Genomic DNA, 27,128 nt, shown 5'->3' with positions numbered 1-27,128 from the left:
GGGCTCAGAGACGGCTGAGAAAATACATAAAGGCAGAGACCGGCGATTACGCTTTGGAAGGGCGCCTTGACGGTTGATGGAAACCTGAAACCGCCGTCCAGCGGAGTGCAAATTGCTTACGGCTCGATTACCTGCCCCTTGCACTCACCCCCGTTGAACGTCGTCAACGTCTGCAGCGTCTTTCTTGCTTGTTGATTATAACTCATTATGCCGCAGAAAATGCAAAGACCCGGCATGACTCGCACGCATTCGCGATCGTCGTCCGGCGGCTCGTCTAAACTTGCGCTGAACCTGCAGTTCACGCAGAAAGACCAGCTGCCGCCAAAGTTCACCGATAAGACCAAGAAAAACGGTCTAGTGCACCATGAGGCAAGTACATCCCGCTCCTGCGCTCATCGATCGCAAATATATCGGTGGTGGGGACTGGTCATCTAATCTCACTGGTTTGTTTTAGCCGCAGCAACGGACCACGTCTCCTTTTCCTCGGACAAACAGCAAGCAACGTGTCAGGTCGAGGGAACATATACAGCCTCTAGCACTCAAGAAACACGCGCCCTTGCCGCACGATCTCAAACCTCGTGGTGGCAAGCACAAAGTCGATTTCTCTATCGCTAGTCCCAGCAGCGATGATGATGAAGACGAGTGGGTCTCCAGCGGGCAAGTGAGTCGTGAGGACTCGGACGCGGAATCGGATAAGGCCTCGCAGGTGGTCAAGACACCCATCGCGGCAGAGCCTCCCCAACGCCTCCCCTCCCCTCCCCCACAGCCTCGCATCGAATCCCCTCGCCCGCAGCCTCCACCGCAACTTCCGAAGGTCGATACGCCGGGATTAGCTACGCCACGTGCAGAATCGTCCCTATCGCGAGTTCCGACCGCCCAACCCAATGACTCCCTAGCGAAGGCTCCTCCCGCGCGCGTGCCTTCAGCGCCTCCCAGATACGAGCAATCAGAGGGGCAGCTCGTGGACGAGCGATCCAAGACCCCCACATCCCCGCACCGCCCGAGACCGCAATCGACATCCAAACGCCAGAGTATGTCCCGCCCGCCATCCATGTACTCGGTCGGAAGCAGAGACGGCTCGCTCCGGCCACATCCACTCATCAGAGGTCACTCGTATGGCCAGGGCAAGCCTGCGCCCCTTGCGCCGCTCACGACAGTCACGGCGGACACCGCTTCCGCGAAGCTGTCGTCATCCGTTTCCCCGCCTTCCTCTGCGGTGGGAAAGTTCACATCCTCGCCCTCCTCCCCCGAGTCCCTGCGTTCCCCTTCCCAGGCATCCCTGCGGCGCACGTCCATCTCGTCCGCTCGCTCTGTCAACACCCTGCCTGGCACCGCTGCGCCCTCACATACCGCAGGCCGCTCCGGCCACGATCGTAACCGCACGCTCTCCACCATATCTTCCTCTTCTACCGGGTCGATGGCCGCTTTGTCTTCGCTCGCACACAACCACCTCCCTCCCGCCTCTCGGCCCGCCACCCCTTCGTACATCTCACACTTCCCCCCACCCCCGCCGAATATCGAGTCGATCCACCCGCTGCTCCCTCCGCCGTACCTCAGCACCCACCTCACAGTGGTTGCATACCGCAATCCGATCCAGGAGTCATTCGACCGGGTCGTTAGGGCGAAGCAGCAGATGGCGCGATGAGAACGCGTTCCGAATATCATTATTGCAGTACCTGTTATATGGTAATGTGCAGTTCGAGATCTCAATGTTGCCGGTCTCTAACGGCGTTCTGCAGACAATCTGACATTGCTTTCCAGCTGTCTGACAACAACATGCATGCCTTTGGACGTTACATAATGAAGACTATAGGACTCCCTTTCATGACGCTGGTGTTTGTACTCGTAGATTCATGCATTATTTATGGCGACCGGTGAACTTCCAATCCCAATAGAGCTTTCTTTCATCTGTATTTGCTAACTGCCATAGCCGATGACCGCTTATATGAACAGCGGGTCGCATTGCGTCGATGCCGGACGCTGGCGGCATTTCTTATAGGTGCGTGTGGTGTTACTGTACCCTGGGATCGACCATCGTGCAAGAACTCTTGATGTCAACTTCTCAACTTCGATATCATATCGCACCGTCCCACCTACGGGCTTGTAGCTCAACGTGTCAAGAACTTCGAAAAACGGATTCAGGGCGCCAAACTCGAGTATGCCCAGCACGGTAGGTCTCCCTTTCTGGTTCGCCCGACGTCGCGCAGCGGTGAGATAGTGGTGAGACAATATCGCGCAGCTTTGCTGTAGCTGGTATTGGCAAGGGCAGACACCTTTTTTCACTGCATGGGTAGCGTAGCTTCCTGTAAATTCCGCTGGCGCTCATTATGATCCCACCTATCCATGCCCCCGAAATCAATCTTAATCGCGCCCGATGCGATATTCGCCTGCAACTCCGGCAAGTGCGTCGCCTTTGCGCGCCAGCTGTCCCCGCTGTGGTCTGCGTCAGTCGCTGCGCTTGCACATCCGTCCGGGCATTCAGCACTCACGTAGCAGTCCCGTATGGCGCCTCTGCGCTCTTCTGGCTCACGAGCCGCGCGCATCCGTCCTGGTTGCTCGTCGCGTCGTACACCCAGATAGTCTTGCCTGTGTAGATCTCCTGCCAGCCATCGTGGTCGATCAGGCGGTTGGGCGGCTTGATGCGCTTGATCCCGGACCCGAACGGGGGGAGGGGCGCTTTGCGGATGGAGACGTCGTTCAGAAGGCGGAGGGCGGCGAGGTTGGAGATGTGGGAGAAGTGGGAGAGCTGGAGGCGGTCGGAGGGGTCGGAGGGGTTGATGATGTGGAAGAGTACTGGAGGGCCCTCTTCTTCCTCGTCGTCTTCGTCTTGGTCTTCGTCCATTGCTTCGTCAGCGTCGCTTTCGTCGGCATCGGCGTCGGCGGCCATGTCGGCTTCCTCAGGCGTCTCCGGGGAGTCGGAGAAGAGCTCCTCCTGGGCTTCCCGGACCTTGTCGCAGAATGTAGTCCATGCCGTTTCGTTCGAGTAGTCGGTCCGGACTATAAGGCCCTCGCCCGGTACTTTGTCGGTGACTTCATCGGCAGGATCGCCATCCGTCAAGAAATCGTACGGAGCATTGGGATCAAAGGCCTACTGACAACGTCAAGGATTGACCAGACCACCAATACAGGTAACGCTCACTGGTAGATCCTGCACGAGCTTTTTCTTGTCGTCCGCGGAGAGACTCCAGAACTCTTCGGAGACGCGCAGCTTGCGCTTCCGTCTGCCTTCCCCGGGATGATTGGCCTTGATGAGGGCATACCTACTCTAGTATGCCGGCATAAGCAGGCTGGAGGGATCGTAGTTCCGTGTACTGACCGCACAGAGTCTGGCGAAGAGCGTGTCCGAGTCTGCCATTGCGTTGGGGCTGAAGTGCTGATCTTACTGACGTAGGATTTGAAGTGTGTCGGGGAAACCAAGGATGTTTGAGAGGGGATCGACGGAATGGCCGCGGCAGGATTCGAAACGGAGAGCAGCAAGGATGCCGGCCCGGCAATCCGCGGACGTCGGACCGGGAAGAAAGATGAAGCTGGCTCGCGGTCATGTCTGCTTCGAGGGTTGTTCACGGAGGTTGTGTATCCTTGATGGCTCCCCACTTGCAATGTCAGTTGACCAGGCCGCTGGTGGTTTTGGGAAGTGTTACCCCGCACTGGTCCCATGGGGTAGTTCTAGCCGCTCGCTTGGTATGCAGCGTATCTGAAATACTTACGCGCGGGGAGGCCGTCGGGTCCGTTCTTATATTCCTGCCTTTCGTGGGACGTGGTCCACGACTGCCCCCGTTCTAACCATGGCGCCCCCTGCTGGAACGACAGGTCCCCCACCTCATTTATTTCGCAAGCACCCAAGCTGATTTTTTTCTCGCAGGAACGCAGTTGTCCCGCGGGCGATGGGCCTTTGCCTTTGCCCTCGTCACCTCCCTCTTCTTCACATGTTCGTCCATGAAATCATCTCGAGATATTGTCTCTTACAGTTTGATTGACAGGGGGATTTGCGTACGGTCTTCTTGATGTCCTCAACTCCCACTTCCAGACCGTCTTCGGTATCACCAAGCTCCAGAGTACAATGCTGCAGCTGGCGTACTTTGTGAGCGCTACCGCGCCGTTATCTGCGGCGCATAAACTAATGCTTTCGCTCTACAGGGTGCTTACCTCGTCTGGGCACCGTTTGCCGGTATCTTCGTGAGTATCGGAGTCGCTTCAATGTACCGCTCGATATATTGACATGCCCCCGTCAGATGCGGCGCAACGGCTACAAGGTACTTCCTTACTCACTCATTCCCGTCACTACCTCACTTGGCCTCTAGAAAGGAATTCACTTGGGCTTAGGACTCTATTCCCTCGGTATGCACCACGCACCTGCGTCCCCAGTACATCTCGTAACCCCATCCTATAGGCGCCATCTTCTTCTGGCCCTCTGCCAAGTTCGAAAAGTACGGCGGCTTCGTCGGGTGCACCTTCGTCATCGGCTGTGGACTCGCGACGCTCGAGGTCGCCGCCAACTCGTACATCGCCGTGCTCGGCACGCCCAAGTACGCCGCCGCGCGCCTCAACTTCAGCCAGGGCTTCCAGGGCGTCGCGTCCTTCGCAGGCCCGCTCATCGCCAGCAGGTGGTTCTTCCAGGGCAAAAACGCCACGACCTTAGATACCGTGCAATGGTGCGCCCTCCTCGGTCTTCGTGTGTACGTGGTCGAGACTAAAGCGGACTTGCTTGCAGGGTTTATCTCGCCGTCGCTGGTCTCGGAGTGGTGCTCAACATCCTCTTCTACTTCTGCGACCTGCCGGAGATCACAGAGGACGCGCTCGAGGAGGAAATGCACACAGTGGGCATTGAGAAAGCGCAGGAGCCGTTCTTGAAGCAGTACCGCTGCATCTTCGGCTGGGTCGCGCAGACCTGCTATGTGTGCGTCGACTTCCTTCCCTCGCCTCTCACATCTCACTCTAAATGTCCACAGCGGGGCACAAGTCGGCGTCGCCTCCTTCGTGGTCAACTTCCTCGTCGACCAGGGCGTCGGCATCTCGCAGTCGCGCGCCTCGACGCTCTTCTCGCTCTGCCAGATCACGTTCACGATCGGACGCTTCGTCGGCGTCGCGATCCTCAACTTCATCGACCCTGCACTGCTGCTCAGCTTCTACGGCCTGTGCTGCGCGGCGTTCTCCATCGGCGTGTCGCAGGCGCACGGGTACGGCGGCGTCGCGTGCCTGTTCTGCCTGTTCTTCTTCGAGAGCATATGCTACCCGGTACGGGCAAGAGTCTCTGCTCGATCCTGTCTTGGCTTACTGACGAGCCCGGCCAGTGTATATTCACCATCGGCACGAAGAACCTCGGCGTCCACACAAAACGCGGGTCCGGCCTGATCGTCATGGTGCGTCTTCCCTTCTTGCAAATCGGATCGGATCTGTCCCACCTATCTGACACGCAACCCCTTCCATGAACGCAGGGCGTCGGAGGCGGTGCATGGTGAGTCCCTTGCCTCTTCCCTTCCTTCGGGCACCCCGGCCGGGAAGTCGTCGCTGAATATGTACTTACCTCCGTGCGTGCGTTCTCAGGTACCCCTCGGCGCAGGGCGGGCTCGCCGACGCGGTCAACACGCGCACGTCGTACCTCGTTCCCATGACCGGTTACATCGTCATGACCATCTACGCGCTGTGAGTCCCCTGTCCCCCATCTCGCACATACCTTCCCGGATGTCTGACCGCGAATATCGCTGCAGAGGCATCGTCGCCGATCAGGCGGTCAAGGGCGGGTTTCGCATCCGCAACGTCGACGAGTTCTCCGCGCAGCGCGCCGCGGTGTCCGAGGCGTTCCCGCCGACGTTCGAGAAGGGTACGGCGTACGACGTGCACGAGGACGGGAAGAGCACGCCCGTGTCGGAGGCGGATAAGAAAGCTGAGGAGGTATATGTGGAGAATGCCAGAGCGTGAAGTGCTGCTGTGTGTTCTAGATACGAGTGCGTTCTTGTGTTAGTTCATGTACGGAGACTGCTTGTTCCGTTGTAACAATATCATATCACGCTTGCCATGATTCCAGGGTGTCTTGAGTCATCGCGCGCGGCAGAGGGATAAGGTATTTTTGGGGGAAGCGTGCAATGTAATAAATATAAACATCATACTACCGACGTATTTGACCCTGCTATGCGGTCAACAACCTATACATACACGTTCAGACAGGCTTATGCGGCAAGCATGAATACCAGGTGTCTCACCACTCGAATGTAAGGCAGCGATAATAGCTGGCCAACGAAGGGCAGCTGTCTTAGGAAAGTGATGATAACGGGGAAGAAATCCCTGGTAATTGCAAGTACCAATCCTTCAGTTCCCGAGACGATCTTTTGGGCAGATGGATAGCAGACTCACCCGAACAAGTTCAAGAACCCAAAAGTCTCCACGATCACCCCGACGAATGGCCACTTGAGGAACACGAGGAGGATCCCGCCAATGAAGCATACCGTCCCCCGTATCTTGTTTTTCCGAGCGAAGAAGTAAAACGTGCGTTGTGGACCAATGATGAGCGTGATTCCAATGAGGAACGCAACCTAGTCGACGAAATAAATGGGACCGCGTGAAGGAGGGGAGGGAAGGACCGGGCGTACGTTTCCTAGCGCGAGTAAAGCACCGTCAAAGAACATGATCACCCCCAGCATCATGAACAGCGCTCCAAACGAGGTGGCGGCGACGCCAATTTCTGTCGGACAGACAGCATGTTAGAGTACAGGACATTCTTCGTGAGTACGCGTTTGCTAACTCTGAAGATCCGTCAACCACATCATAACCTCGAATTAAACGGCGTAAGGCGTCGTTTGTGGTCGTTAAGACTTATGAGTATAACAGCAGGCCGAGGCTGGCGCAACAATAGCTGAAGCAGCGGTTGACGTGGCCGCTGCTGCGAACGGAGACGAAGCTGAGGCCGGGAGACGTGTCTCGCGAAGTGAGCTCCCGCTCGCGTCGAAACTGGAAGCGATGCAGGCCACGTGGCTATGGAGATCAATGGCGTCGCAAGTTGGGCTCAACGCGTCCCAGCCGTACCCTATATCACACGGTTCAGACAAATACACCTGGTGCATGAGCGTCATAAATTTCGAGGCTACATAACATAGAAAACAACAAAAGCATCCGAGAAGCACCACCCCGAAATACTTTACGAAGAGACTGCCCATACCCGGACGACGTCGTCCGTGAAACCACCGAAGAGAGTCTGACCATCCGCCGACCATGCGAGGGAAACACACTCAGGCTCCCGCGACTTGGCACCGACATCAACAAAGTCGGGCTTGAGCTCGTCAACAATCGACCTAGAAGCAGCGATTTGAGTCTCCGTATCGGAGATCAGGGTATAAGCACACTCACTTGCTCTCCAAGTCGAAGATTTTGATGCAGCTGGCAGTAGCAGCACATAACCAGTAACGGTTGGGAGAGAAAACGAGGGCGTTGACAATGTCACCGGCCTCGAGGGAGTAGAGGTGCTTGCCCTCGTTCAAGTCCCAGAGCATGGTGATACCGTCCTTGCCGCCGGAAGCAGCAAGCGAGCCGTCTGGTGAGACGGAGATGGTGTTGATGTAACCGGTGTGGCCGTAGTGGTTGGTCTTCAGCTTGAACTTCGAGAGTTCCCAAACCTACGAAAAGATGATGTGTCAGTTTCTCGCACATATTCCATAGTAGACAAGTGCAAAGTCAGAGATCTTGGTGGAAAATGTAGTCTCATTGGGCTGAGCCCTCTGAAGTAGCAAATATTTTAAAGTAACATCATACCGCACAAAAGACGTTTCATAACTCGAACTCAGGCAACTCACCTTGACAACCTTGTCCCATCCGCAAGACACAATGACAGGGTTCATGACGTTGGGGCTGAATCGCACGCAAGATACCCTTCGCGACGACTCCGTATAAACAAGATTGCATTGCTCTTTCAGATTATGACACATACCACTCTGTGTGCCCGTCGTCCTTAATGTCATACTTGCACTCTCCGAGGGTATTCCACAGCTTGATGGTGCGGTCGCGCGAACCAGAGACAATTTGTCGGTTGTCAGCGCTGAAGCTGACGGAAAGGACGTCGGAAGTATGGCCAACGAAACGGCGCGTGGTGGCACCAGTGTTCAAGTCCCACAGGCGGAGAGTGTGATCCCAAGAGGAGGAGAGGGCGAACTGGCCGTCAGACGAAATCACAACATCGGACACGAAGTGGTTGTGCCCGTGCAGAATGCGCTTGGGGTAGCCGTACGTATCCTCGTCACGCGTCAACTGCCATACAATAATCGTCTTGTCTGTCAATAACTGGAATTAGGTTTCAGGATAATGCGTACGAGGCGGAAGGACGGGTAGTACCTCGGGACGCGGTCAGGATCATGTCAGGGTTCTCGGAGGACGTGGCGATGGCAGTGACCCAGCCCTTGTGGCCGGTCAGCGAACCGAGGAAACGCAGCGACTCCATTTTGTGGTGGATTGAGGACCTGTTGGACAACGAGCTGAACGGCGTTCAAGCTGTAGAATGCGAGAAGGAAGCCACTGTGACATCAGCTAGCTAGTACAACGGGGAATGCCGGTCACAGGTATCAGTCACGTTCGCGCCTCTTTCAATCGCTGTGGCCAGCTGTGGCCTGTATAGGCGTCTCTCGTCCAAGGCCTTCGCCATCATTCGTCGCGGAGAATTTAGAAAATGAGGTGGACGCGATTCCGCGGCTAGTTTGACAGGGTTTAAGTCTACCGAGTCTGCTTTGTGGTGCTCCCAAGAGTCCTTGCATTTCAAGTCTGTTAAGCTCGGTCATCACCTCCTCGGCGTTATGAACTCTTCCTGCTCTGCATGACCGTGACCGGCTACTATTTCTTCAACGGCCATCATGAGAATCATTGGGATTTGCAGCCCAACTGCTGCGTTTAGACCGCAATTCCCTGTCTATCTGCACGCACGTCGCCACGCGTGACGGAACGCGTCTCGTTACAATATCTCCGGCGGACTACCGTCATAGATAGATACCTGTCAGTAAGGGTAGATCATGGACAGGATAAGGTTGCTCAGAGCTTACGGGTGTACGCTCACAGTCACCCCCGGATGAGCATGGCACCATCTCAGAAGATTCCGGTCATCAGTGAGTCGGATACTTACCGACGCTAGACGATGAGCGTCGAACTGAACTGAGTTCCGTAGTCGATACCGATCCTGGCGTGGACGATGCTGCAGCGATGTAACTTCCCTTAACCTGCCTTTCACGCTGGTCGTGCTGACCCTCGTTCGTATCTCAGACTGCTTGCTCTGGCATCTCCAGAGATCCAAATCTTGGGCTATGTCGTGACTTTCGGTGCCTATTGCTCGATCTTTGAATTTCATATCATCGCGAGTGCTCATCTCTTCGACAGGGAACACAGACCAGGAGGCCTGCTAGTACGTGCACTGTCTGCCATCGACAGTCCGCATCCATCCTGATCTTCCGACTCACTTAGCAGGAACATCTTTAAGTTGTACCAAGCCGTCGGTCGGCACATCGAACAGTACCCTGAGGACAAGCACCGATTCCCCAACTTCGATGCGTCTGCGAAGCCTTTCGTCGTGAAGGGAGCTTCGCGTCCATGGTCCGCGGAAACGCACACGGCAGAGTACTTTCATGGACGGTATGTAACATCGACAGTGTCTTCTGGGTCTCGCTTATACGGCCTGACATACAGGGATGGCTTGGGTGATATCACGCAACGGCACCCCGACCTGAATGTAGATGGACTTGAGACATTGTCCGAGCACCCATACTTGCGAGTATCAAGAGAAAGACACGTCGCGGAGGTGATGGGAGCCCTGCGAGCCTTTCCACCGAGAAGTATAACCTACATCGGCTTGGGACCCTTGACCAGCTTGCGACATGTCCATCACAGTCACGCCACAGAGTTCCAGGACCTCATTGGACGTGTCATCTGTATGGGCGGTGCACTAGATGTCCCAGGTAATACCAGTGCTGTCGCGGAATGTAAGTTGCTCAACGGTACTATGCAAACGATAGTACTTGACCGCTCTGATTCTAGTCAACACCTTCGGTGATCCCGAGGCACTTCGCGATTTGATAGAGCCACGGGGAAACGAACCTCGCCTACCAATAGAGCGGTTCCTCCTGCTTCCTCTTGACATCACCACTCCCCACGAACTCCCATTCCCGCTGTACAAGAAGCTCGTCGATCCCACGTTCCACTCGACTGAGTTCCCATCAAAGCCGGAAGAAAAGCCCCCGGTCCACCATTTCACCAGCTCGTTCATGGAACGGTCAAGAGAGTTGATGCTCCAATTCGGGAAGGATGCCATGGAGCTTCACGATCCCGTTACCGTGTGGTGTGCAATGCAGAATCCGCCAGTGGTAGACGAAGTCAAAGGTGGTATTCCCCAGCTTAGGCCTGGATGGGTTGCAATGCGAAGGAAGTTCCAGGTAGAATGGTAAGGTAGAACTAATAGGAGACCATCGGGTGCTAATTGTGGTTATCCCGTAGTAAAGGGGAATATACCCGTGGTATGCTTGTGGTCGATCGAAGAGACGACCAAGGAGCCTATGCACCGGGAGAGAACCGGGCTCACGTCCAAGCAGAGCTCGAACGGCTCAAAATAGCCCACGGTGCGTTTGAGTCCTCTGCACTCCCAGCCAGAGTGGAGGTGGAGGATGAGGCTCAGACGGAGAGCATCGGCGATGGCGACGGCGTAGCAGTACTGACCGAGACACCTGGTGCCGTTGCTCTGGTGAACCTGCTGTTCCAGAGGATCTGGGGGGTTGAGATACCATGAATAGAGATGACATCCCTGCCGTACAAGGGTCTTTAAGCGCAGATACCTCTGTCGTTGTTCTCTGAATGAGATAGGTTCCGAGGGGCCTTGATTAATTTCTCTGACTTTGAGAGAATTTTGCCCTATCATCCGAGCGAATAGAATAGACTAGCCAGTGACAAGGTAACTCGTTATTATGAGCAGCAGATCATATGTTTCATTTATACATTGATCGAATAGGCCGCGCCGACGAAGATTGCGCCACACCAGTGCAGTGGCACTTACACGGAGCTTGCGCGCTGTTTTGCCGCTGTGTCGACGTCGTCCGCTACTGCGTCCGCTCTGCGCACGGGAACATGCACCGACTGAAGGGCTCCAGCAATTAGCATATATCTATAGCCTCGCGCTCTCCGCCATCCTCGGACCCAGTTGAAACGGTCGCCTTGAATATTGTGCGGCAACGCTGCGTGGTACTATCCATTGTTCGCAATGACTAGGGGTCGCAAGAAGGACCTTACTATTCCTCCCACACGGGCCCTTACCCAGCAACGAGATTACCGGGCGCGGAAGGCGCAGTACCTTGCGGACTTGGAGGAGCGATGCCGTAAAGCTGAGCAGGAGAATGCAGAGTTGAAGAAAGAGATAGAGGCGTTGAAGATACAGACAGGCATATCGACTATCGGCTTGCAGCTTACTCCAGAGATGGTATGTATTTGTGTAACAATTCGTAAGGCGGGATGTCCGTCGGCCTCGAGATGCTGAAGCGCGCTATTCGTGGCTACCAGGTGCAGGCTACGAGACAACTCATGGAGCATGTGGCGGCCACTCAAGCATCTCTGGGTCATTTCCAGCGGCTTCTCATGGGACAGCCCGATGCACTCCATAGTCAAATGGCAAGCACTTCCACTTCCCCTCCGCCGAACGCGGTCCCGTCGGCGAGCGCCGTCGCATTGCCCTCCGCGGCCTTCCAGCTTCCGCTGACCCCGCCGGCCGTCTCTCCCCAGACCCTAGCGAGGGAGGTCTTATCATCGCTACCTCACCTAGACATTCCACCAGCAGCCATGTCCGCGAACGGCCTCCCGGAACACAGTGGACGTGGCGTCGAAGACTGCGGCAATAGCGTCACGGCCAGCAGTAGGAGCGAGAGTCCGATGTCAGAATGCTGTGGAGGCTTGATGGATTGTACGGGACTGGTTGAAAGTGAAGACGAAGCCGCAGCGCCTCGAGGCGGCTGTAAGCAGAAGACCTCCGAACTCCGCTCTACGTCCGGAGGGTCAGACAGATATGGGGAGGGTAGTTCGGGGATTCCGCGACTTGGATAATTTTCACCTTGCATGCGTCACTGCTTTCGATGTTTCTCATGTTGTTTTGGTGAGTGCTAATATTATATGTCGATCCTCGCTGACCGATTTAGAACGGCTGTTTTGTATACTAAGGGAGTCACATATCTGTATCATAAGGCTCGTTGCTTTGTTAAGCATGCATAGAATCCATTAGTTCTTCTGACTTTCCAATTCCGCCTCCTTGTCTGCACTGTCCCAGTTCAACCATCGCCCTAATAGCAAGGCTAGCCATGTGAGGGCAAGCAGTACAGGGACTTCAACCAGTGGTCCTATTGTCGCGGCCAGAGCTTGGTCAGATCCGACGCCGTATACTGCGATAGCTACCGCTATGGCTAGTTCCTAAGGTATTTCGATACATCAGCGTTCCAGGCGACTGTGACGGAAGTTGTCTACTTACGAAGTTATTACTTCCAGCTGTGAAGCTTTGTACCACCGCCATCTCATAGCCCCAGAGCCGTTCTTCCCGCTTTTCATGCTTCGTCAGATAGTACACCAGTGCGAAGGCGCTTGACCACATGATCACAAAGTACAGGATCATCGGCACAAACACTCGAAAGACAGGGCCAAGGTTGTGTACGATGTGGTGGCCTTGGTAAGCAAACATGACTATTATCGTGTAGAGGAGGCCTAACAGTGCCAGGGGCGAGAAGGCGGGCAAGAAGCGATCGTTGAAGAATTTCCTGTCAACCAGGTAGATCACGGTGTACCGAGTAACAACGCCAGCTACTAGTGGAATGCCGAGGTACTGGGACGCGCATGAAGCTCAGGATCGCAGCCGATGAAGGACACGAGCGACTCACTATTAGTACCGATATAGCCACGTCGCCGTATGCGACATGGATTGTTCCAGCTTGACTCTGTCCTCCGAGGATATTGATGAATAGCACTGCGTAGGGCGAGTACAAGATGATCTGCAGGACAGAGTTGATGATCACCAGGATTGCGCAATAATCCGCGTCGCCTCTGGCAAGTTGATTCCATATCATGACCATGGCAATGCACCTTGCTAATCCGACCATGATTACTCCAGCCCTGTAGGTGGGCAGGTCTGGCAAGGTCGCCCAAGCAACACCTAGCATGACGAGTGGACCGATGATCCAGTTGAGAACGAACGACATCGCGATCTGGATCCAAATTCTAGACGAGGAGAAGACCGTCGGAAGTGCCTCGTATTGGACCTTCGTGAGGATGGGCCACATCATTATGATTAGCCCGATGGCAATGGCTGAAGAGAGTAAGTACGTCATCAGCGACACTGCAAGTCAGGGATGAGCCGTGACATACGAGCAGAGACACCATTGAAGGTTGCCGTGTCGAATGCGTCCTGGACGCCTGACACGAACTCCCCTATAAGAACGCCAATAACCATGGAGATTAATATGGCTGGGGTGAGCAGCCGATCCAGCAAGCTGAGTTGCGCGAGGAGGGCTACCGACCGGTCCATCAGTGTGGGGGTAAAGGTTATGATGCCGCGTTGACTGACCTTTCGGATGGCTTCTTGACGGTGCTGAGGAGTCCCGAGATCCATTAGACGGTGGTGCTGCAGGCAAGTCCATCGCTTGAGTTGTGGGCGAAGAAGTCAGAGTTATACGATATCGACATGACAGTATGTTTAAAAGTACGAAGAGACTGGCTTATCCAAGCCAACATATCAATTTGGAGATCGTCAAATTCGAAATCACATCAAATTCAAAAAGGATTGAAGCGAACCCCAATCTGGGGTTACAACCATGATCGCGGCGTTCGTCATTGCTCTGGATGACTGAGTTTCAGTCTAACCAGCGGCTTGCCTCTACCAACTTACCCGCGGTCGAGAGAGGGATTTCGGTTCAAATTGCTATGATGCTTTATATGCTTCGTCTGCAGTGGTTGACGGTCATTCTTCGTACCGTTTGCTCTCACTGTCTTAACCCATAACATATCTTACTGGGAGACCTCATGCTCTATTGAACTATCGCAATGTGAGCGCCATTTGTATTCGCTGCAACGGAGCTTCATCACGCTCACACCACCCATTACAGGTCAAACAATGATTCAAATAGCGCCAAGACTGACTCGACATCGGCTTTCGTCACAGCCCTGGTGTTCAATGCGGCGGTTTTCAGCGCCGAAATCCTTGCGTTCTCCCTGCTCAGGCCTCGGTTCAAACAAATATATGAGTCCAGAAGCCAGGATGCGCTGCCCAGGTAAGTTCTCTCTCTCGGGCTCCGGGATTGCGGCTGCTCCGCCTTCCTGAATCCCGGTATAATAGTGGCTAACGCCTAACTCTTGAAGCTCTAGTAAACGTGCTGCTGCGTTATCTCGCACTTTCTACTCCTGGCCACTTGCTCTCTACAAGGCCGACTATCGGGACATCTTACGCGTCAATGGCCTGGATGCCTACTTCTTTGTTCACTACCTGCGTATGATGGTCCGCATTCTGCTGCCTATTTGGTTCTTTTCCTGGGTTATACTCCTTCCCGTAACGTCGGTGAATTCCCAAGTTGCGAAGCACAGCGGACTGGACCGATTCGTCTTTGGCAATGTAGCTCCCGACAGACAATCGCGTTACTGGGCACATCTCGTATTAGCTTGGCTGTTCACGGGTTCGTGTATCTTAAATTTTGACCGTAGGCGACAGCTAATCCTGACAAGGGTGGGTTTTGTACAACATCCGCAAGGAGTTGCGGTACTATGTCAAAATGCGGCACTGCCACCTAGCGGATAAAGCATATGCGTCTTCTGCTCAGGCCAAGACTCTGCTGATTACTGGTGTCCCCGAAGACCATCTATCTGAAAAGTGTCTAACTGATCTTCTCTCGCACTTCCCGGGCGGTGTACGCAAGGTCTGGCTTAACCGTGACCTCAAGGACCTTCCGGATAAATTCGATAGTCTTCTCAAGGCGTATGCCACACTCGAATCAGCTGAGACCAGCCTCATCCGGACTGCGATGAAGTTGCGCATCAAAGCACTCAAAATCGAGGGCAAGCAGTCGAAAGGACGGTCGCGGTCTATGAGTGAGGATACGGCAGTCGACCCCATTCGCGCTAATGCGGACGCCGAGGCCGGCTTGGATCTGGCGGAAAAGCTCGTTCCGAAGAACAAAAGACCCACACACCGGCTAGGACCCAATTTCCTCCCCTTCTCCGTGCCCTTTGTGGGGAAGACGGTTGATTCTATAGACTGGGCCAGGGATGAGATCGTGCAGCTTACCGCTGATATAGAGAAGGGCAGAAGTATGGTATTGCACGATCATTCCGATTCGCATATCGACAAGACTTCTGCCATGGCGTACCCGCCACTCAACTCGGTGTTCGTCTTGTTCGAGACTCAGGTCGCAGCGCATCTAGCCAAGGCAGCATTGCTCCATCATCAGCCCTATGCGATGGCGGAAAGGCATCTGGATATTTGCAAAGAGGACGTAATCTGGAACAATCTTGGGATGAATCCGTACAGCAAAAGCGTTCGGACGGCAGTTAGCTGGGCAGCTACCGCCGGCCTCATTTTATTCTGGGCGATCCCAGGTGCGTTCTTGCGTATCGATGACGTTGCAACACTACTTATTGGCATGCCCCTCCGCAGTGGCGTTCGTGGGTGCGGTCTCTAACATCCACTCACTCTGCGCTACAGCCAGCTGGCTCGCTTGGATCTGCCGTCTTCCGTCCGTTGTGGTCGGAATCATCCAGGGTATCTTACCTCCTGCATTGCTAGCTGTTCTGTCGTTGCTACTGCCCGTCGTCTTGAGGCTTCTTGCGCGCTTCGAAGGCATTCCGACCTATACAGGCGTGGAGCTAAGTCTAATGACGAGATACTTCTGGTATCAAGTCGTGGTACGTCCTATAGATTGGGTGAACGGAGACATGGGACGTAGTAACCTTATTTTTACAGAACTCCTTCTTGATCGTTACCCTTTCGTCTGGTATCATCGCTGCCTTGCCTGGGCTCATAAACAACCCTGGGTCCATACCGAGTGTGTTGGCTGAGAACCTGCCATCGGCCTCGAACTTCTTCATAACGTGCGTGGCTGTCATATGTGAGACTCACCGCGAAGATATACTCAACCATCTCTAGGTACATCCTCTTGCAGGGACTCTCCGGAACCGCATCTGGATTCCTGCAAGCTTCCACCTTGGTGTTATACTACGTGAAGCTCTTCGTTCTAGGTTCCACCCCTCGTTCTATCTACAACATCAAATACGGTAGAGGCTCGCTGTCTTGGGGGACCACCTTCCCCGGCATGACGCTGTTCGTGGTCGTCGGTGTGTAATACTACCTCCACCTCGTTGCGCTCCGCTGATCTCTGCCACTGAAGCTATGGCGTACATGATCATATCACCCATCATCAACGGCTTCGCTTGCGCTGCGTTCTGCCTGTTCTACTTCCTGTACAAATATCTCCTCTTGTGGGTATTCGAACAGCCTCGAGAAGGCGAAACAGGCGGTCTTTTCTTCCCCAAGGCCCTTCAGCATATCCTGGTCGGGTTGTACATACAACAGGTTGCTTTGGCAGCGCTTTTCTTCCTGGCGCAGAACGCGCAACACAAGCAGAGTTCCATTGGCGAAGGGGTGCTCATGATCATCCTGATTGTTGTAACTGTAAGTGAGAACTCCGGTAGCCCCATTTCGGCATTAACTTCCGCTTCGACATACAGGCGTTCTTTCACTACACCTTGAACAGGTCGCACGCGCCTTTGTTAGAGGCATTGCCGTTGACTCTCGCTCAGCCGGCATCGCATCCGAGACAACAGACCGGTGGTACCGGTACGGCCAACCAAGACGACAACGCAACCCTGCGGGTGGACGAGGTGGGAAGCACCTCGGAGACGATGGCCGAAGGCGAATCCCCGGGACGCGTCTCCGAGAAGGACAACGATCTTCACGCGTTTGACCATCCTGCACTTGTGGATGCGCCCAGGGTCGTATGGATGCCGAAGGATCCTCTGGGTCTAGGAGACGCAGAGGTGGAAGCCAACAATAAGCGAGGGATCCAGGCAAGCGTTGCAGGGACGGAAGTCGATGAGAAGGGCGGCGTGGATGTCAGCTCGCCGCCGCCTGATTGTGAAGACTGTCATGTATAATATTAAAAAATCATCGTAGGGCTTTAGTAGTAGGACCTTCCCAATTGTAGACCCTGGGTTTGCGATACGTATACAAATCAGTTCGAAATCGGAATATGCCGAGACCCTAACCTGAGGAACTTCGAAGGAATCGGAAGGATGCGGGGCATCATAAGCTTGTATCCACTCGCCACCACGCGACTTCCAACCCTTGCTTGTACCGTCTTACCTTGGCTACGCCCGTGGATATGTCGCAACACCGAGTAAAACAGTCACCGATGACGTCTGCTGTGGATCCCCTTCAGATATGAAGGCATAAAGAGCGGACGGAACTCTGGTTCCGGCCAGAATACTGTTTGACACTTGACAACTCCCGATCATCATGAGTACCATGCAGAAGATTAAAGCTACCCTCAAGGGGGACCACGTTTTTGACCAGACGGATGTCTCTGACCTCCAGGGGAGGGTACGTGCTCGCAACTCGTCACAACGTACGAATAGCGAACCTAACCGCTCTGCAGACTGCTCTGGTGACTGGAGGTACCAATGGCATTGGATTCGAGGTAGCCAGAGGGTTGGCGTTGTCCAAAGCTCGCGTCCTGCTCTTGTCAAGAAAGGCTGACAAGGGGGAGGAGGCGATCGAGAAGATCAGGAAGGAGAGCAACCCGACCGCGGATATCGAATTCATCGAGTGCGACTTGGGTAACCTGAAGCAAGTGAAAGAAGTGGCGGATAGGATCAGGGAGAAGGAGCCCCGACTTGATCTGGTAAGCAATTATTCTATTATTGCAATGAACAAATTGGCCTGATAGATACCGCTGCATAGCTCATTGCGGACGCTGGGATCGGCGTCAACAAATTTGACGTCACAGTCGACGGCTACGACCGCCACTTCGCCGTCAACCACCTGGGGCACTACCTCCTCATCAACCGCCTCTTACCGCTCGTGCGCAAGACCGCTGCTATCCCCGACGCGCCTACGCCTCGCATCATCTTGGTAGCATCCGAGCGGCACCACTCCGCCCCCAGCGACGTCAAGTTCGCGTCGGAAGAGGAGATAACGGAGAAAGGCGCGAGCCTTGGGCCGAACAACCTCTACGCGCGGTCGAAGCTCGCCACGATCCTGTTCACCAAGTTCGGTCTCGTCCAGCGCGTCCTGGTGCCCAACGGCGACCGCATCATCGCCTTCGCCACGCACCCCGGTCCCGTCGCCACGGACCAGCCGAAGCAGCTGGAGGAGGCGTACGGCAAGGTGCTGGGCGGGATTATGAAGAACCTGGTTGTGCCGTTCATGCGGGACCCCGAGCAGGGGAGCCTGAGCACGCTCTGGGCGGCGACGAGCCCTGGGATTGAGCAGAAGGAGTGGAGCGGGCTGTACTTTACCAACCCTGGGGAGGTCGGGAAGGAGTCGAAGCTGGCGGACGATGGCGAGGTCGGGAAGAATTTGTGGGAGCTCAGTGAGCGGATGGTGACCAAGGCGGTCGGTCCGGACGCTCTGCTGCCCTGGAACGAGGGCGTGGTGACGAAGTTCTAGGAGGTGAAGGTATTTAGGCGTGATAAGTCAATAATGGAATGTACATTAGTATCTTAAAGCTTGTAGTAGTTTTAGCAAGGGATATGACCACCTGCGTTCATGGGCATGCTTATGGTGATATAGGCCTGCCTGCCAAGTCAATTGGTGTATGACTTGTGGCACTCAAGTCTAAAGTCACAACCCATTCGCTCAGGGAGTGCATTTCCCGAGTATGCTCATGCAGGCATTCCATCCGCTGAGAGGTGGCTGAGAGTGCAGCCCTTCCACAGCGTGTGGCGTCGGCGACCCGAAATGGCAGCATGTGGCCCAGAAAGGCAATTCGAGCTTGTCTCCTGCTGTCGATCTCTGTCAGTACTTGTCAACGCCGGGATCGTCATGCCCGCGCTCATGACGCGCCCCGCCCGATCCGCACGAGCTCTTTCACGCCCAGCAACATATAATGCGCGCGCATCGAAGCGAGCAAAGCTAGCTCCTCGCTGTCATGACGTTGGTCCGGCTGCGCCTGGGGGTTATAAGCGCGTCCTCTCGGACGATACTCTACCACAACCACAACCCCCCCTTGGGACTAGTACGATATAGACGGCACTTCGCTATGCAGAGCGTGATGGACACTGTTTTCGGGACCGGGTTCGATAAGACGGACGTTCCCGACCTCGCGGGGAGGGTGAGTGTCGCCGAGTAACGCGTCCCATGATGTCCATCGTTGACCATACACGTCGTAGACGGCCTTGGTTACTGGCGGCAACGACGGGATAGGCTTCGAAGTCGCCCGCGCGCTGGCGCTGTCCAAAGCTCGCGTCCTGCTGCTCGCAAGGGACGAGGATAAGGGCAAGGAGGCGATTGTCAAGATCAGGGCGACGGAGAATCCCGACGCGGACGTGGAGTTTATGCAGATTGACCTTGGGAATCTGAAGAGCGTCAAGGAAGTCGCGGACAAGATCGCGAAGCAGGAAGAGCGACTGGATCTGGTGGGTCGACCGCTAGTTGTTCGACGAACGCTGTATTTGACGGAACTCCTGTTAGTTGATTGCAGACGCTGGTGTCGGTGTGAACAAGTTCGACGTCTCTGCCGACGGTATCGACCGACACTTTTCGGTCAATCACCTTGGCCACTTCCTCTTGATCAATCGTCTTCTTCCCCTCATTCGGCACACTTCGACCATCCCCGGCGCGCCCACTCCGCGTATTGTCTCTGTTTCTTCCGAGTTGCACCGCGCCGCCCCGTCCTCGATCAAGTTTGCATCCGAGGAAGAACTGGGCGAGTCGGCTTCGAACGACATGCCCATGACTGCGGTAGCACTATATGCGCGTACGAAGCTAGCCTTGATTCTGTTCACGAAGTACGGCCTCGTGGAACGGGTCATCGTTCCGAACAACGACAAGATCCTCGCTGTTACGACTCATCCCGGCGCCGTTCACACCGGCCAGCAAGACCAGTTCAAGGAGGCGTACGGGCAAGTATTTGGTACGATGCTCAAGCACGTCGTGGTCCCCTTCATGCGGAACCCTGAGCAAGGGAGTCTGAGCACGCTGTGGGCTGCGACCAGTGACGAAGTGGAGAAGAACGGCTGGCAGGGGAAGTACTTTACTGACCCCGGACAGTTGGGCGGCGAGTCCAATATGGCTTGCGACAGAGAGCTGGGCAAGAATCTGTGGGAGCTCAGCGAACGGCTGGTGAAGGAGAGGCTGGGGCCGGAGGGGCTTCTGCCTTGGGCCAAGGACGCGCAGGCGCAGGAGCCTGGGAAGGAGGCGGAGATGTCGCAGTCGGTCAACCAGCCCGAAGTCAGCCTCGCGTAGTTTCTCTCAAGTCTGTACCACCACGTTTATTGTATTACGAAACGCTAGCGCTCGTCAGATTGCTGACGTAGCCACGGGAGCAAATGAGCGTCGAGCGAACCAAAACGGTAAGAGTGATCGATCGGGGGCTCGCGTGCGTCACCGTGTAATGACGTCGCGTCCTGCTTCCCTTCAAATGTGCCGCCGGGACGCGTCTGCTTGAGCGCATCCACCTGTCCCGAGCGTGTATACCACCCAACCTCAACCAGCATGCTCTCTACGTCGCAGAGGATCTTGGTCCGCCAGAACGCGCGCGGCCTGCGCAAGAATGCCCAGTTGTACCGCCAAACACCCAGGAGGTTCCAGTCTACGACGTCGGCGAGCCAGAATGGAGTGGGAGCGTATGTAGCAGCAGGCGTCGCAGGGGGTGCCCTTGTCGCAGCATCAGGTGCGTTCCTCATCAACGCCTAGGTTCCATGGGTGTAACACGAGTAACACAGGTTATGCATGGTACCATTTCTCCGGCCTGAAGACAATCGTGGACACTTCCAAGTCTGCAAAGGCATACTTGCAACAAGCTCACGCAACAGTACAAGAAAAGGCCAAGAACCCCAACGAAGCCCTCGCCTACCTCCGCCAAACCGCCAAGACCTACGTCGGCCTCATCCCGGGGCTCTCGTCCTACGTCGACAGCACGTTCGACGCCTTCGACGCGCTCGCGGAGAAGCACGGCGATGAGGTGAACGCGATCGCACGCAAGGGGTACGACGAGATCCAGGCGATCGTCGGCGAGAGCGGCGGCAAGGCCGATCTGCAAACGGCGACGAAAATCATGAATGTGCTGCAGGCGCGCGCGGGGGAGCTCCAGGAGTTGGCGCGCCGTGTGGGCGGCGACGCGGGCGAGCAGCTGTTTGAGCGGTACCCCCAGTTGAGGGAGAAGCTTGGTGGCGGGTATGAGCAGTTGCGGGAGTTGGTGGAGAAGCAGGGGCCGGAGGCGAAGAGGATATTTGACGATACGAAGAAGCAGGTAGGATGCGCTCGAGATGCTCCAAAGTGGGTTGTGCTGACCTATGGACGTTCTCTAGGTGATGCAGATCCTGTCAAAGGGCATGAGCCCGGAAGCGATGAGCCAAGCGCAAGAGCTCGTGCAGTCCAAAGTCGCGGAGGTCCGCAAGCTCGCAGAGTCCTCGGCCAAGCAAGCATGGGACAGCGGGCTGAACCAGGCGCAGCCCTACCTCGACCAGCTGCCGGAGATCCGGCAGATGCTCGAGGAGAACGCGGGCAAGTTCATCGCGGCGGGGGCGGCGGCGCTGCCGAGTGGCGGGGGCGTCGCGAAGGAGGTGTTTGACCGCATACGCGAGGTCGCGGAGAGTAAGGGCGGGAAGCAGAAGGAGAAGGTGGAGGAGCTGAAGAGGTTTGTGCAGGAGAAGGCGAGGGAGGCGGAGGAACGGGGGAAGGGGGGGATGAGCAATGGGTGGGAGAGTCTGGTTGCGTTTATCAGGACGGTCCCTGGCGGACAGGAGGTGAGTAGAACTGCGGTCGTTGTCGTGACTAGTCCTGATTGATTTGCGATTGCAGGCCTTGGAGAAGACGCCGAATGCAAAGGAGTTCTTGAAGCTGTCGCAGGAACGCGGGGATGACGCTAAGCAGTTGGCGAAGGAGACGTACGAGGAGATATTGCGGGTGCTGGAGGAGAAGGGGAAGGAAGCCAAAAAGCTGGCGGAGGAGACCAAGGACGAAGCTAAAAAGAGGAGTTAAGGGAGATGATCCCGAGATTATCGAGTATTCAAAGCAGCTTGTGTCGATATTATGATCACCTCTCTCATCTCAGTTCTTCACGGAGGGCACGGACAGATCGGCCGAAACCGGTCCGCTCTTCCGGGGAGTCCCACGATGGTCCGGCAAGGGACTGCTGGGACCAGTGCCCGAGTATGCCACCGTCGACACGCCATCCAATCTCCCCAGGACCCAGGTTGATGCGGTACCAATCGCATGTTTAATCAAGTTCGACATTAATTATGTCCTTCTGCTCTAACCGATCCTGCTGGGAACCCGAAGTTCCATCTGCAATAGACTGCAGTCTGTATGAGGTTCTTGCGGACCCACATACACCTACATTGACAATGCGTCGCAGCACGGGCAGCGGCCTCGTGTTTGCAGCGCTTTTACATCCGATTCTTGTCCGATTCGACCAGAAGTGCACCCATCCCCTTTCTGCTATAGGACATGGAGCTCGTAGAGAGCAAACCCCTTCATTCCATTGAGCACAGGTTCAGAGTAAACCTCGAAGAAAGAGCTGATTCACCTTCGACTTGGTCCACACCTGTCAGCGGCCAAGGCTGGCGTTGTCGCTTAGAAGTGGAGCGACGACCCAAGGCGTATACACTCCTGGTGAGTTTGGATCTCACGGGGGTGGATACCTCGTTAGGACCCATTACATTCTCCGTGTATGGAGAGGCTGTCACTGCTGGAGAAGGCAATGTCCCAAATGTGACGTCTTTTAGCGTCGTCTCTGCCCGGACGGCAAGTCTTCCCAGTGGCATACTCGGGCCTATCGTTCGGGACGGGGTGAAAGGTGGAAATGGGAGTGTGGACGTCATCTTCGTAGTGTCCTACCCGACCAAGCCCTCGCGCAAAGATCCTCATTCACTCGAACTGTCCGCAACCCTGCGAAAGACCTTGCATGCCACTATACATTCTGGCAGTTCTTTCGTCGATACAAGGTTCTTTGCATTTTCGCGACGACAGCGGCAGTCCGGCCGTATAGGCACCCCCGTGGCTTTGTTCGCGAACAGTTCAATCTTAAAGACCTCGTCGGATTACTACGAGACGCGTAAGTGGTCTGCGTTATGTGGAAAAATGTTTGGCTGATTGTTCTTCTCGATATCTTATAGTCCTCTCAGGCACATTTGCCGAGTCGTCCGTGTCGGCCTTGAACGATGACTTCCCAGCCCATGAGAACGTTTTCGTGGATGGGGACGACTACGGTTATGAGTCGGACAGCGACCTCTCTGACTGTGAAACGCTCGCTGCGCCTGTGGATGCGGCAGGCACACAGTCGGAGCAGAATGGAATACGGACGAAAGTCTCATCTGGTCGAAGCCACAAGCAAAAGCATGTAGACGCAGTCGAAGCAGAAAAGACGCGGGTGGGGCAGAACAGGTTGGCAACAGGTGAAAATCGAATTATCGACCAGCGGTTTATTCCCCTCGATAATAGATCTTCAACTCGAGTCGAGAGTCTTACCAACGCCGACAGGTTAGGGCGAACGGTAATAGTGAAAGATGCTGCAGCTCGAACGTAAGCTATTCCGTCGTGGTCGACGTATCTGTTTGAACTTAACGTGCCTTCTACAGCTACAATGCGCTCCTTTTCTATCTCTACACTGGGGAAGTAACATTTTCCCACCTGACCTCTTCAGGAAAGGGGAAGGATAAGTCGAGCCAACCGGAGGAATATAAAGCTCCAGCTTGCTCTCCCAAGTCAATGTATCGCTTAGCTGATAAGGTGAGCCGTTGTACTGAAAGACGCCGAATGGCAATCCGTCAGACTGAAGGTTTTGACGTGTCAGTTGGGGATGGAGGAGCTACGGCAGCGTGCATTGGATGCTATCAAATTAGATCTCAGCCTGAGAAACATCGTGGTTGAAGCATTCTCTAAGTTCACAGCTACGTGAGTAATATGATCGCAGTCATTTCAAGAGTCTGACCGTGTTCACCAGCCCTGGCTTCCACGAAATCAGGAAGATGGAGATAGCGCTGCTGAAGATACTCCGCAGCACATTGTACGTCAGGGCGCAGCTTCTGAAAACGATGAAGAGAGTCACGGCAGGGGAGCTCCCGCATGCAGAGGAAGTGGTCCTTTCAGTTACCTATGGATTTTGCTCCGGCGTTTGAGATCTACTATTCGACATGTATACGCACTTTATGAAGGAATATTGGACATGTCTGAAAGGATAACGCGATGTGCGAGCATCGCTTCGTATACCTTGTCGCGCTTTCCAACACCGGTTCTACGGACTATTTTGATTGGCCGGTACGGTAGCCGACGTTTCGAAGCTCCTCGCTTACACGGTCCTTGAGCTCGCACTCCAGGCCGCCTCTGAGAACATCTATTGTGTCTCTGAACGTTCGTGGGGCCCCACAGGTTTAACCATACCAACTTGAGATTCCGGGCTATCCTTTTAATGGCCCTCACGGTTGGCGCTAGCTGTCGACCCTACTAGTTATAGGCTCCATCATGCCTGGCGTAACGCGACGATTTACCGAATATGCAGCATCCGACACCGGCAACGTCAGTATGGTGGAAGGGTTCCCTCATAGTCGGCATGTACCTTATGATCTATGTTGCTGGTGGGTGTCTGATGTGGGTCGTAGCGTGTCATCGAGGATCGATATAAATGAACCGAGCGGTAAGTTCGTTTGACCAAAGCCGGTTGGAGTTGTCGCAGAAATGAATCGTCGAGCGTGTGCCAAGGACTGTCGGAGCTCCCCCTCTTACATCGTCCTAAACGTCGTAGAACATTGGGAATGAACGCTCGCTTTGACAATATGGTCCAGCAAGTCTGCCTGATGCGTCCTTCATCTCCACCCTCGTCGACGTCGGGGAGTCGCCGGAGGAAGCGAGCGTCTTCCGGCTCATCATCTCTGCTGGGATCAACCTCCGATATCCCTACTACACCCATGGACGCATATAGCGACTTGCATGACAATCGCCTTGGACGCGGTTTCTCGGTTATCAAAATGAAGCAGTCTGATGGTGGACATGGTGGTGGAAGATTAGATTCTGAAGATGACCCTCCAAATGATGTGGTACGGTGTCTGGAGCCCGGCTTCAGGCCCACAGAGCTCTTAATGATCACTGTATGCAGGTATTGAAGACCGACACACACACAGAACCCCCGCCGTTGTGGTTATGCAGCACAATCGCCACGCTAGACCCGGCCCATCCACTCCGCCTGATTCTGCCTAAACGAGATCCGCCTGCGTCTGCTGACCCTCTACCTCCTGAGGTGTCATACGCAGAAGAGTCTTTACCTTCTACACCCTCCAACGGGGAACACGATGCAGTATTTGCTTTTGCCCCACCGGATGACCGTGAAATGCCTCTCGCCCAATCTGCAATCCCTGCTACTCTGGATCAGGCTGCCGGGATATCTTACTCAAACCCTATGAAGGTGAAGAACAGGCGATCCAGGCCTGAATTCTTGTCAGATATCGCTAGCGGCGGACCCGACCTGGATGTCATTTCTGATCCGTCGCCCGCACTGCAGAGACCCTCGCCTCACGAATCCTTCCCGATGCCCACTCTCCGCTTCTCTGACATAATTACGTCGCCTTCTGCACAACTGCCTCCTGTTGTCGATTCTCGATTGCCTGTTCTTGGTGACCCTGATAGGACTTATGACCTCGGCGACGGCCCCTACGAGCTACCCGGACCTGCCTTTACTCAATCATCTCGGCGCATGGAGCGACCGGGGTATCCCTTGTCATGCCGCTCTAGCTCGTTTATCTCCAACTATTCCAACGCCGCTAACACTCTGCTATCTGACGACTCCCGACGTGGCAATACGCTTGGTACTAAGCTGGCATACGCAACTAAAGGAGATCTATTAGCTAGCTTACCTAGTCACTATCTGGAGCCTCCAGATATGCCTGAGACTTTTGCTGCTCCGTCAATCTCTGCTGGTGCCGGTAACTTACCTTACATGCTTGACCTCGACAACGACCGATTCTCCGGACTTACCCGCCTGAACATTACAAATGATTTACTTCCTACCGAAAACATTAAGACTGACGCCTTCTCGACACCAGGACCAGCCTACCTCGCGCCTCCTGGTGTTTACTTTGACTCACCTGTTGAAGACCCTCTATATTCTGACCCCATTGAGCCGGACAATTATCAGCTAGACCTGGACATAGACTACGAAAATGTTGACTTTCAGTGGGCTCCCTTCTTCCGGAAGGGTTCTCCCTCCCTCGAGGGCGTATACCATCAGGACCATGGACCAAATCTCATCGCAGTCTCGGTCGGGTCCTCTAATCCAAGACGACGCGCGTCTTCTAGCAAGGCCTCTGAGATAGTGCAGGCGAGCGCCGTGCAAGAAGAGTCACGGAATGACCAAGGGGACTCTCCTTTTGTAGATCTTGGCGAACAATCTGACATACCTATGTCCTTTGGCGGCACTCCCGAGAAACAAAAGAAAGCATTCGCCCCCGCTCCAGACATCTTCATATCCCCTCTGCGGACCACTGACCAAGATGAACCCCCTCAGACCACTGAACTCGCCCATGAGTCCGCTGGGCAGCAGCGTCATGGAGGGATCCGTGATGGAAAAGATACCAGTAAGGTGTGTACAGGGGGTGGCCAGAGACAACTTGAATCCGATACCGTGGGTTCATAATTCGTCTATCTTCAGCTTGACGGCTAGTTGACTAGACACCCGGGACCACGTCACGTTCAGGCCTTCCATCCCTTCGGTTTCGAAGGAGACTTCTCTCCGGTTTCGACGTCAACCCCGCCCCCGTCACGACCCGTCATGTTCTCGCTAGCCGCTGGGAAAGCAGCAAATGGTCCACTAGCCATTGGCACAACTATTGCAGGCGCGGTCGCTGATGAGCAGGACGTGGGATTGGTCTCTTCCCAAGCTTCCAACGATAGCATCGAGTCTTGGACCAGTGCAACAAAGTAGAATGGATATCGTATGACTTTA

At 54.9% G+C, this 27,128-nt stretch overlaps 13 protein-coding genes across 13 annotated transcripts; 9 read left to right on the top strand and 4 right to left on the bottom strand.

Moving 5' to 3' along the window:
* The first annotated feature begins 190 nt into the window (after nucleotides 1-190).
* GLOTRDRAFT_120633 (uncharacterized protein) lies at nucleotides 191-1,890 on the top strand. The gene is made up of 3 exons (XM_007866374.1): nucleotides 191-369; nucleotides 455-1,686; nucleotides 1,740-1,890. The coding sequence occupies exons 1-2, from the start codon at nucleotides 208-210 to the stop codon at nucleotides 1,643-1,645; spliced, it is 1,353 nt and encodes a 450-aa protein (XP_007864565.1). The 5' UTR covers nucleotides 191-207; the 3' UTR covers nucleotides 1,646-1,686; nucleotides 1,740-1,890.
* Nucleotides 1,891-2,217: 327 nt separating this feature from the next.
* On the bottom strand, nucleotides 2,218-3,355 carry GLOTRDRAFT_137793 (uncharacterized protein; the record flags this gene model as incomplete). The annotated part of the gene is made up of 4 exons (XM_007866373.1): nucleotides 2,218-2,433; nucleotides 2,490-3,088; nucleotides 3,140-3,265; nucleotides 3,317-3,355. 4 exons carry the CDS (start codon nucleotides 3,353-3,355, stop codon nucleotides 2,280-2,282), a joined length of 918 nt encoding a protein of 305 aa, XP_007864564.1. The 3' UTR covers nucleotides 2,218-2,279.
* Nucleotides 3,356-3,864: 509 nt separating this feature from the next.
* GLOTRDRAFT_39181 (uncharacterized protein) lies at nucleotides 3,865-5,647 on the top strand (the record flags this gene model as incomplete). Its single annotated transcript, XM_007865799.1, has 11 exons — nucleotides 3,865-3,928; nucleotides 3,981-4,081; nucleotides 4,138-4,176; nucleotides 4,233-4,253; nucleotides 4,302-4,338; nucleotides 4,391-4,652; nucleotides 4,712-4,897; nucleotides 4,950-5,235; nucleotides 5,292-5,360; nucleotides 5,436-5,455; nucleotides 5,545-5,647. Coding segments are annotated over 11 exons (1,188 nt in total), but the record flags the coding sequence as incomplete, so codon positions are not given.
* Nucleotides 5,648-6,101: 454 nt separating this feature from the next.
* GLOTRDRAFT_104989 (Got1-domain-containing protein) lies at nucleotides 6,102-6,761 on the bottom strand (the record flags this gene model as incomplete). Its single annotated transcript, XM_007866372.1, has 5 exons — nucleotides 6,102-6,143; nucleotides 6,201-6,282; nucleotides 6,352-6,530; nucleotides 6,588-6,679; nucleotides 6,740-6,761. 5 exons carry the CDS (start codon nucleotides 6,759-6,761, stop codon nucleotides 6,102-6,104), a joined length of 417 nt encoding a protein of 138 aa, XP_007864563.1.
* Nucleotides 6,762-7,072: 311 nt separating this feature from the next.
* GLOTRDRAFT_58855 (WD40 repeat-like protein) lies at nucleotides 7,073-8,476 on the bottom strand. The gene is made up of 5 exons (XM_007866371.1): nucleotides 8,320-8,476; nucleotides 7,919-8,258; nucleotides 7,785-7,860; nucleotides 7,342-7,607; nucleotides 7,073-7,286 (listed from the first exon to the last, which is right to left on the bottom strand). Exons 1-5 carry the CDS (start codon nucleotides 8,423-8,425, stop codon nucleotides 7,133-7,135), a joined length of 942 nt encoding a protein of 313 aa, XP_007864562.1. The 5' UTR covers nucleotides 8,426-8,476; the 3' UTR covers nucleotides 7,073-7,132.
* A 573-nt stretch (nucleotides 8,477-9,049) lies between these two features.
* On the top strand, nucleotides 9,050-10,747 carry GLOTRDRAFT_137790 (nucleoside hydrolase; the record flags this gene model as incomplete). The annotated part of the gene is made up of 8 exons (XM_007866370.1): nucleotides 9,050-9,080; nucleotides 9,140-9,176; nucleotides 9,235-9,290; nucleotides 9,349-9,373; nucleotides 9,433-9,600; nucleotides 9,655-9,947; nucleotides 10,003-10,405; nucleotides 10,459-10,747. The coding sequence occupies 8 exons, from the start codon at nucleotides 9,050-9,052 to the stop codon at nucleotides 10,745-10,747; spliced, it is 1,302 nt and encodes a 433-aa protein (XP_007864561.1).
* Nucleotides 10,748-11,076: 329 nt separating this feature from the next.
* On the top strand, nucleotides 11,077-12,494 carry GLOTRDRAFT_115395 (uncharacterized protein). Its single transcript, XM_007866369.1, has 4 exons — nucleotides 11,077-11,431; nucleotides 11,512-12,097; nucleotides 12,163-12,413; nucleotides 12,484-12,494. Exons 1-2 carry the CDS (start codon nucleotides 11,216-11,218, stop codon nucleotides 12,046-12,048), a joined length of 753 nt encoding a protein of 250 aa, XP_007864560.1. The 5' UTR covers nucleotides 11,077-11,215; the 3' UTR covers nucleotides 12,049-12,097; nucleotides 12,163-12,413; nucleotides 12,484-12,494.
* GLOTRDRAFT_38640 (arsenical-resistance protein ACR3) lies at nucleotides 12,220-13,438 on the bottom strand (the record flags this gene model as incomplete). Its single annotated transcript, XM_007865769.1, has 4 exons — nucleotides 12,220-12,408; nucleotides 12,467-12,814; nucleotides 12,870-13,294; nucleotides 13,354-13,438. 4 exons carry the CDS (start codon nucleotides 13,436-13,438, stop codon nucleotides 12,220-12,222), a joined length of 1,047 nt encoding a protein of 348 aa, XP_007863960.1.
* Nucleotides 13,439-14,109: 671 nt separating this feature from the next.
* On the top strand, nucleotides 14,110-17,127 carry GLOTRDRAFT_39246 (DUF221-domain-containing protein; the record flags this gene model as incomplete). Its single annotated transcript, XM_007865809.1, has 8 exons — nucleotides 14,110-14,255; nucleotides 14,344-14,654; nucleotides 14,704-15,573; nucleotides 15,632-15,879; nucleotides 15,938-16,065; nucleotides 16,121-16,308; nucleotides 16,362-16,645; nucleotides 16,702-17,127. Coding segments are annotated over 8 exons (2,601 nt in total), but the record flags the coding sequence as incomplete, so codon positions are not given.
* A 361-nt stretch (nucleotides 17,128-17,488) lies between these two features.
* Nucleotides 17,489-18,793, top strand: GLOTRDRAFT_120629 (short chain dehydrogenase/reductase family protein; the record flags this gene model as incomplete). Its single annotated transcript, XM_007866368.1, has 3 exons — nucleotides 17,489-17,572; nucleotides 17,628-17,873; nucleotides 17,933-18,793. 3 exons carry the CDS (start codon nucleotides 17,489-17,491, stop codon nucleotides 18,638-18,640), a joined length of 1,038 nt encoding a protein of 345 aa, XP_007864559.1. The 3' UTR covers nucleotides 18,641-18,793.
* Nucleotides 18,794-19,232: 439 nt separating this feature from the next.
* Nucleotides 19,233-20,437, top strand: GLOTRDRAFT_127817 (NAD P-binding protein; the record flags this gene model as incomplete). Its single annotated transcript, XM_007866367.1, has 3 exons — nucleotides 19,233-19,304; nucleotides 19,363-19,608; nucleotides 19,664-20,437. The coding sequence occupies 3 exons, from the start codon at nucleotides 19,233-19,235 to the stop codon at nucleotides 20,435-20,437; spliced, it is 1,092 nt and encodes a 363-aa protein (XP_007864558.1).
* A 249-nt stretch (nucleotides 20,438-20,686) lies between these two features.
* GLOTRDRAFT_38540 (uncharacterized protein) lies at nucleotides 20,687-22,174 on the top strand (the record flags this gene model as incomplete). Its single annotated transcript, XM_007865759.1, has 4 exons — nucleotides 20,687-20,868; nucleotides 20,909-21,443; nucleotides 21,502-21,939; nucleotides 22,004-22,174. The coding sequence occupies 4 exons, from the start codon at nucleotides 20,687-20,689 to the stop codon at nucleotides 22,172-22,174; spliced, it is 1,326 nt and encodes a 441-aa protein (XP_007863950.1).
* Nucleotides 22,175-22,621: 447 nt separating this feature from the next.
* GLOTRDRAFT_137786 (uncharacterized protein) lies at nucleotides 22,622-27,107 on the top strand (the record flags this gene model as incomplete). The annotated part of the gene is made up of 8 exons (XM_007866366.1): nucleotides 22,622-23,249; nucleotides 23,311-23,716; nucleotides 23,773-23,923; nucleotides 23,988-24,088; nucleotides 24,138-24,200; nucleotides 24,936-25,227; nucleotides 25,287-26,765; nucleotides 26,847-27,107. The coding sequence occupies exons 1-8, from the start codon at nucleotides 22,643-22,645 to the stop codon at nucleotides 27,105-27,107; spliced, it is 3,360 nt and encodes a 1,119-aa protein (XP_007864557.1). The 5' UTR covers nucleotides 22,622-22,642.
* Nucleotides 27,108-27,128: the final 21 nt, after the last annotated feature.

The sequence above is a fragment of the Gloeophyllum trabeum genome (assembly GCF_000344685.1).
Source record: "Gloeophyllum trabeum ATCC 11539 unplaced genomic scaffold GLOTRscaffold_00004, whole genome shotgun sequence".
Classification (NCBI taxonomy): domain Eukaryota; kingdom Fungi; phylum Basidiomycota; class Agaricomycetes; order Gloeophyllales; family Gloeophyllaceae; genus Gloeophyllum; species Gloeophyllum trabeum.
The sequence above is the reverse complement of the archived record's forward strand: the minus strand, read 5'-3'. Positions and strand labels throughout refer to the sequence as shown.

Bases quoted from the DNA above. Each gene is read 5' to 3' on its own strand.
- GLOTRDRAFT_120633 (XM_007866374.1), top strand. From the start codon at position 208: ATGCCGCAGAAAATGCAAAGACCCGGCATGACTCGCACGCATTCGCGA. The intron at 370-454 runs GCAAGTACATCC...GGTTTGTTTTAG, and splicing joins ACGGTCTAGTGCACCATGAG to CCGCAGCAACGGACCACGTC.
- GLOTRDRAFT_115395 (XM_007866369.1), top strand. From the start codon at position 11,216: ATGACTAGGGGTCGCAAGAAGGACCTTACTATTCCTCCCACACGGGCC. The intron at 11,432-11,511 runs GTATGTATTTGT...CGTGGCTACCAG, and splicing joins TGCAGCTTACTCCAGAGATG to GTGCAGGCTACGAGACAACT.
- GLOTRDRAFT_58855 (XM_007866371.1), bottom strand. From the start codon at position 8,425: ATGGAGTCGCTGCGTTTCCTCGGTTCGCTGACCGGCCACAAGGGCTGG. The intron at 8,259-8,319 runs GTACTACCCGTC...AGTTATTGACAG, and splicing joins GATCCTGACCGCGTCCCGAG to ACAAGACGATTATTGTATGG. The intron at 7,608-7,784 runs GTGAGTTGCCTG...ATCTTTTCGTAG, and splicing joins GATGGGACAAGGTTGTCAAG to GTTTGGGAACTCTCGAAGTT.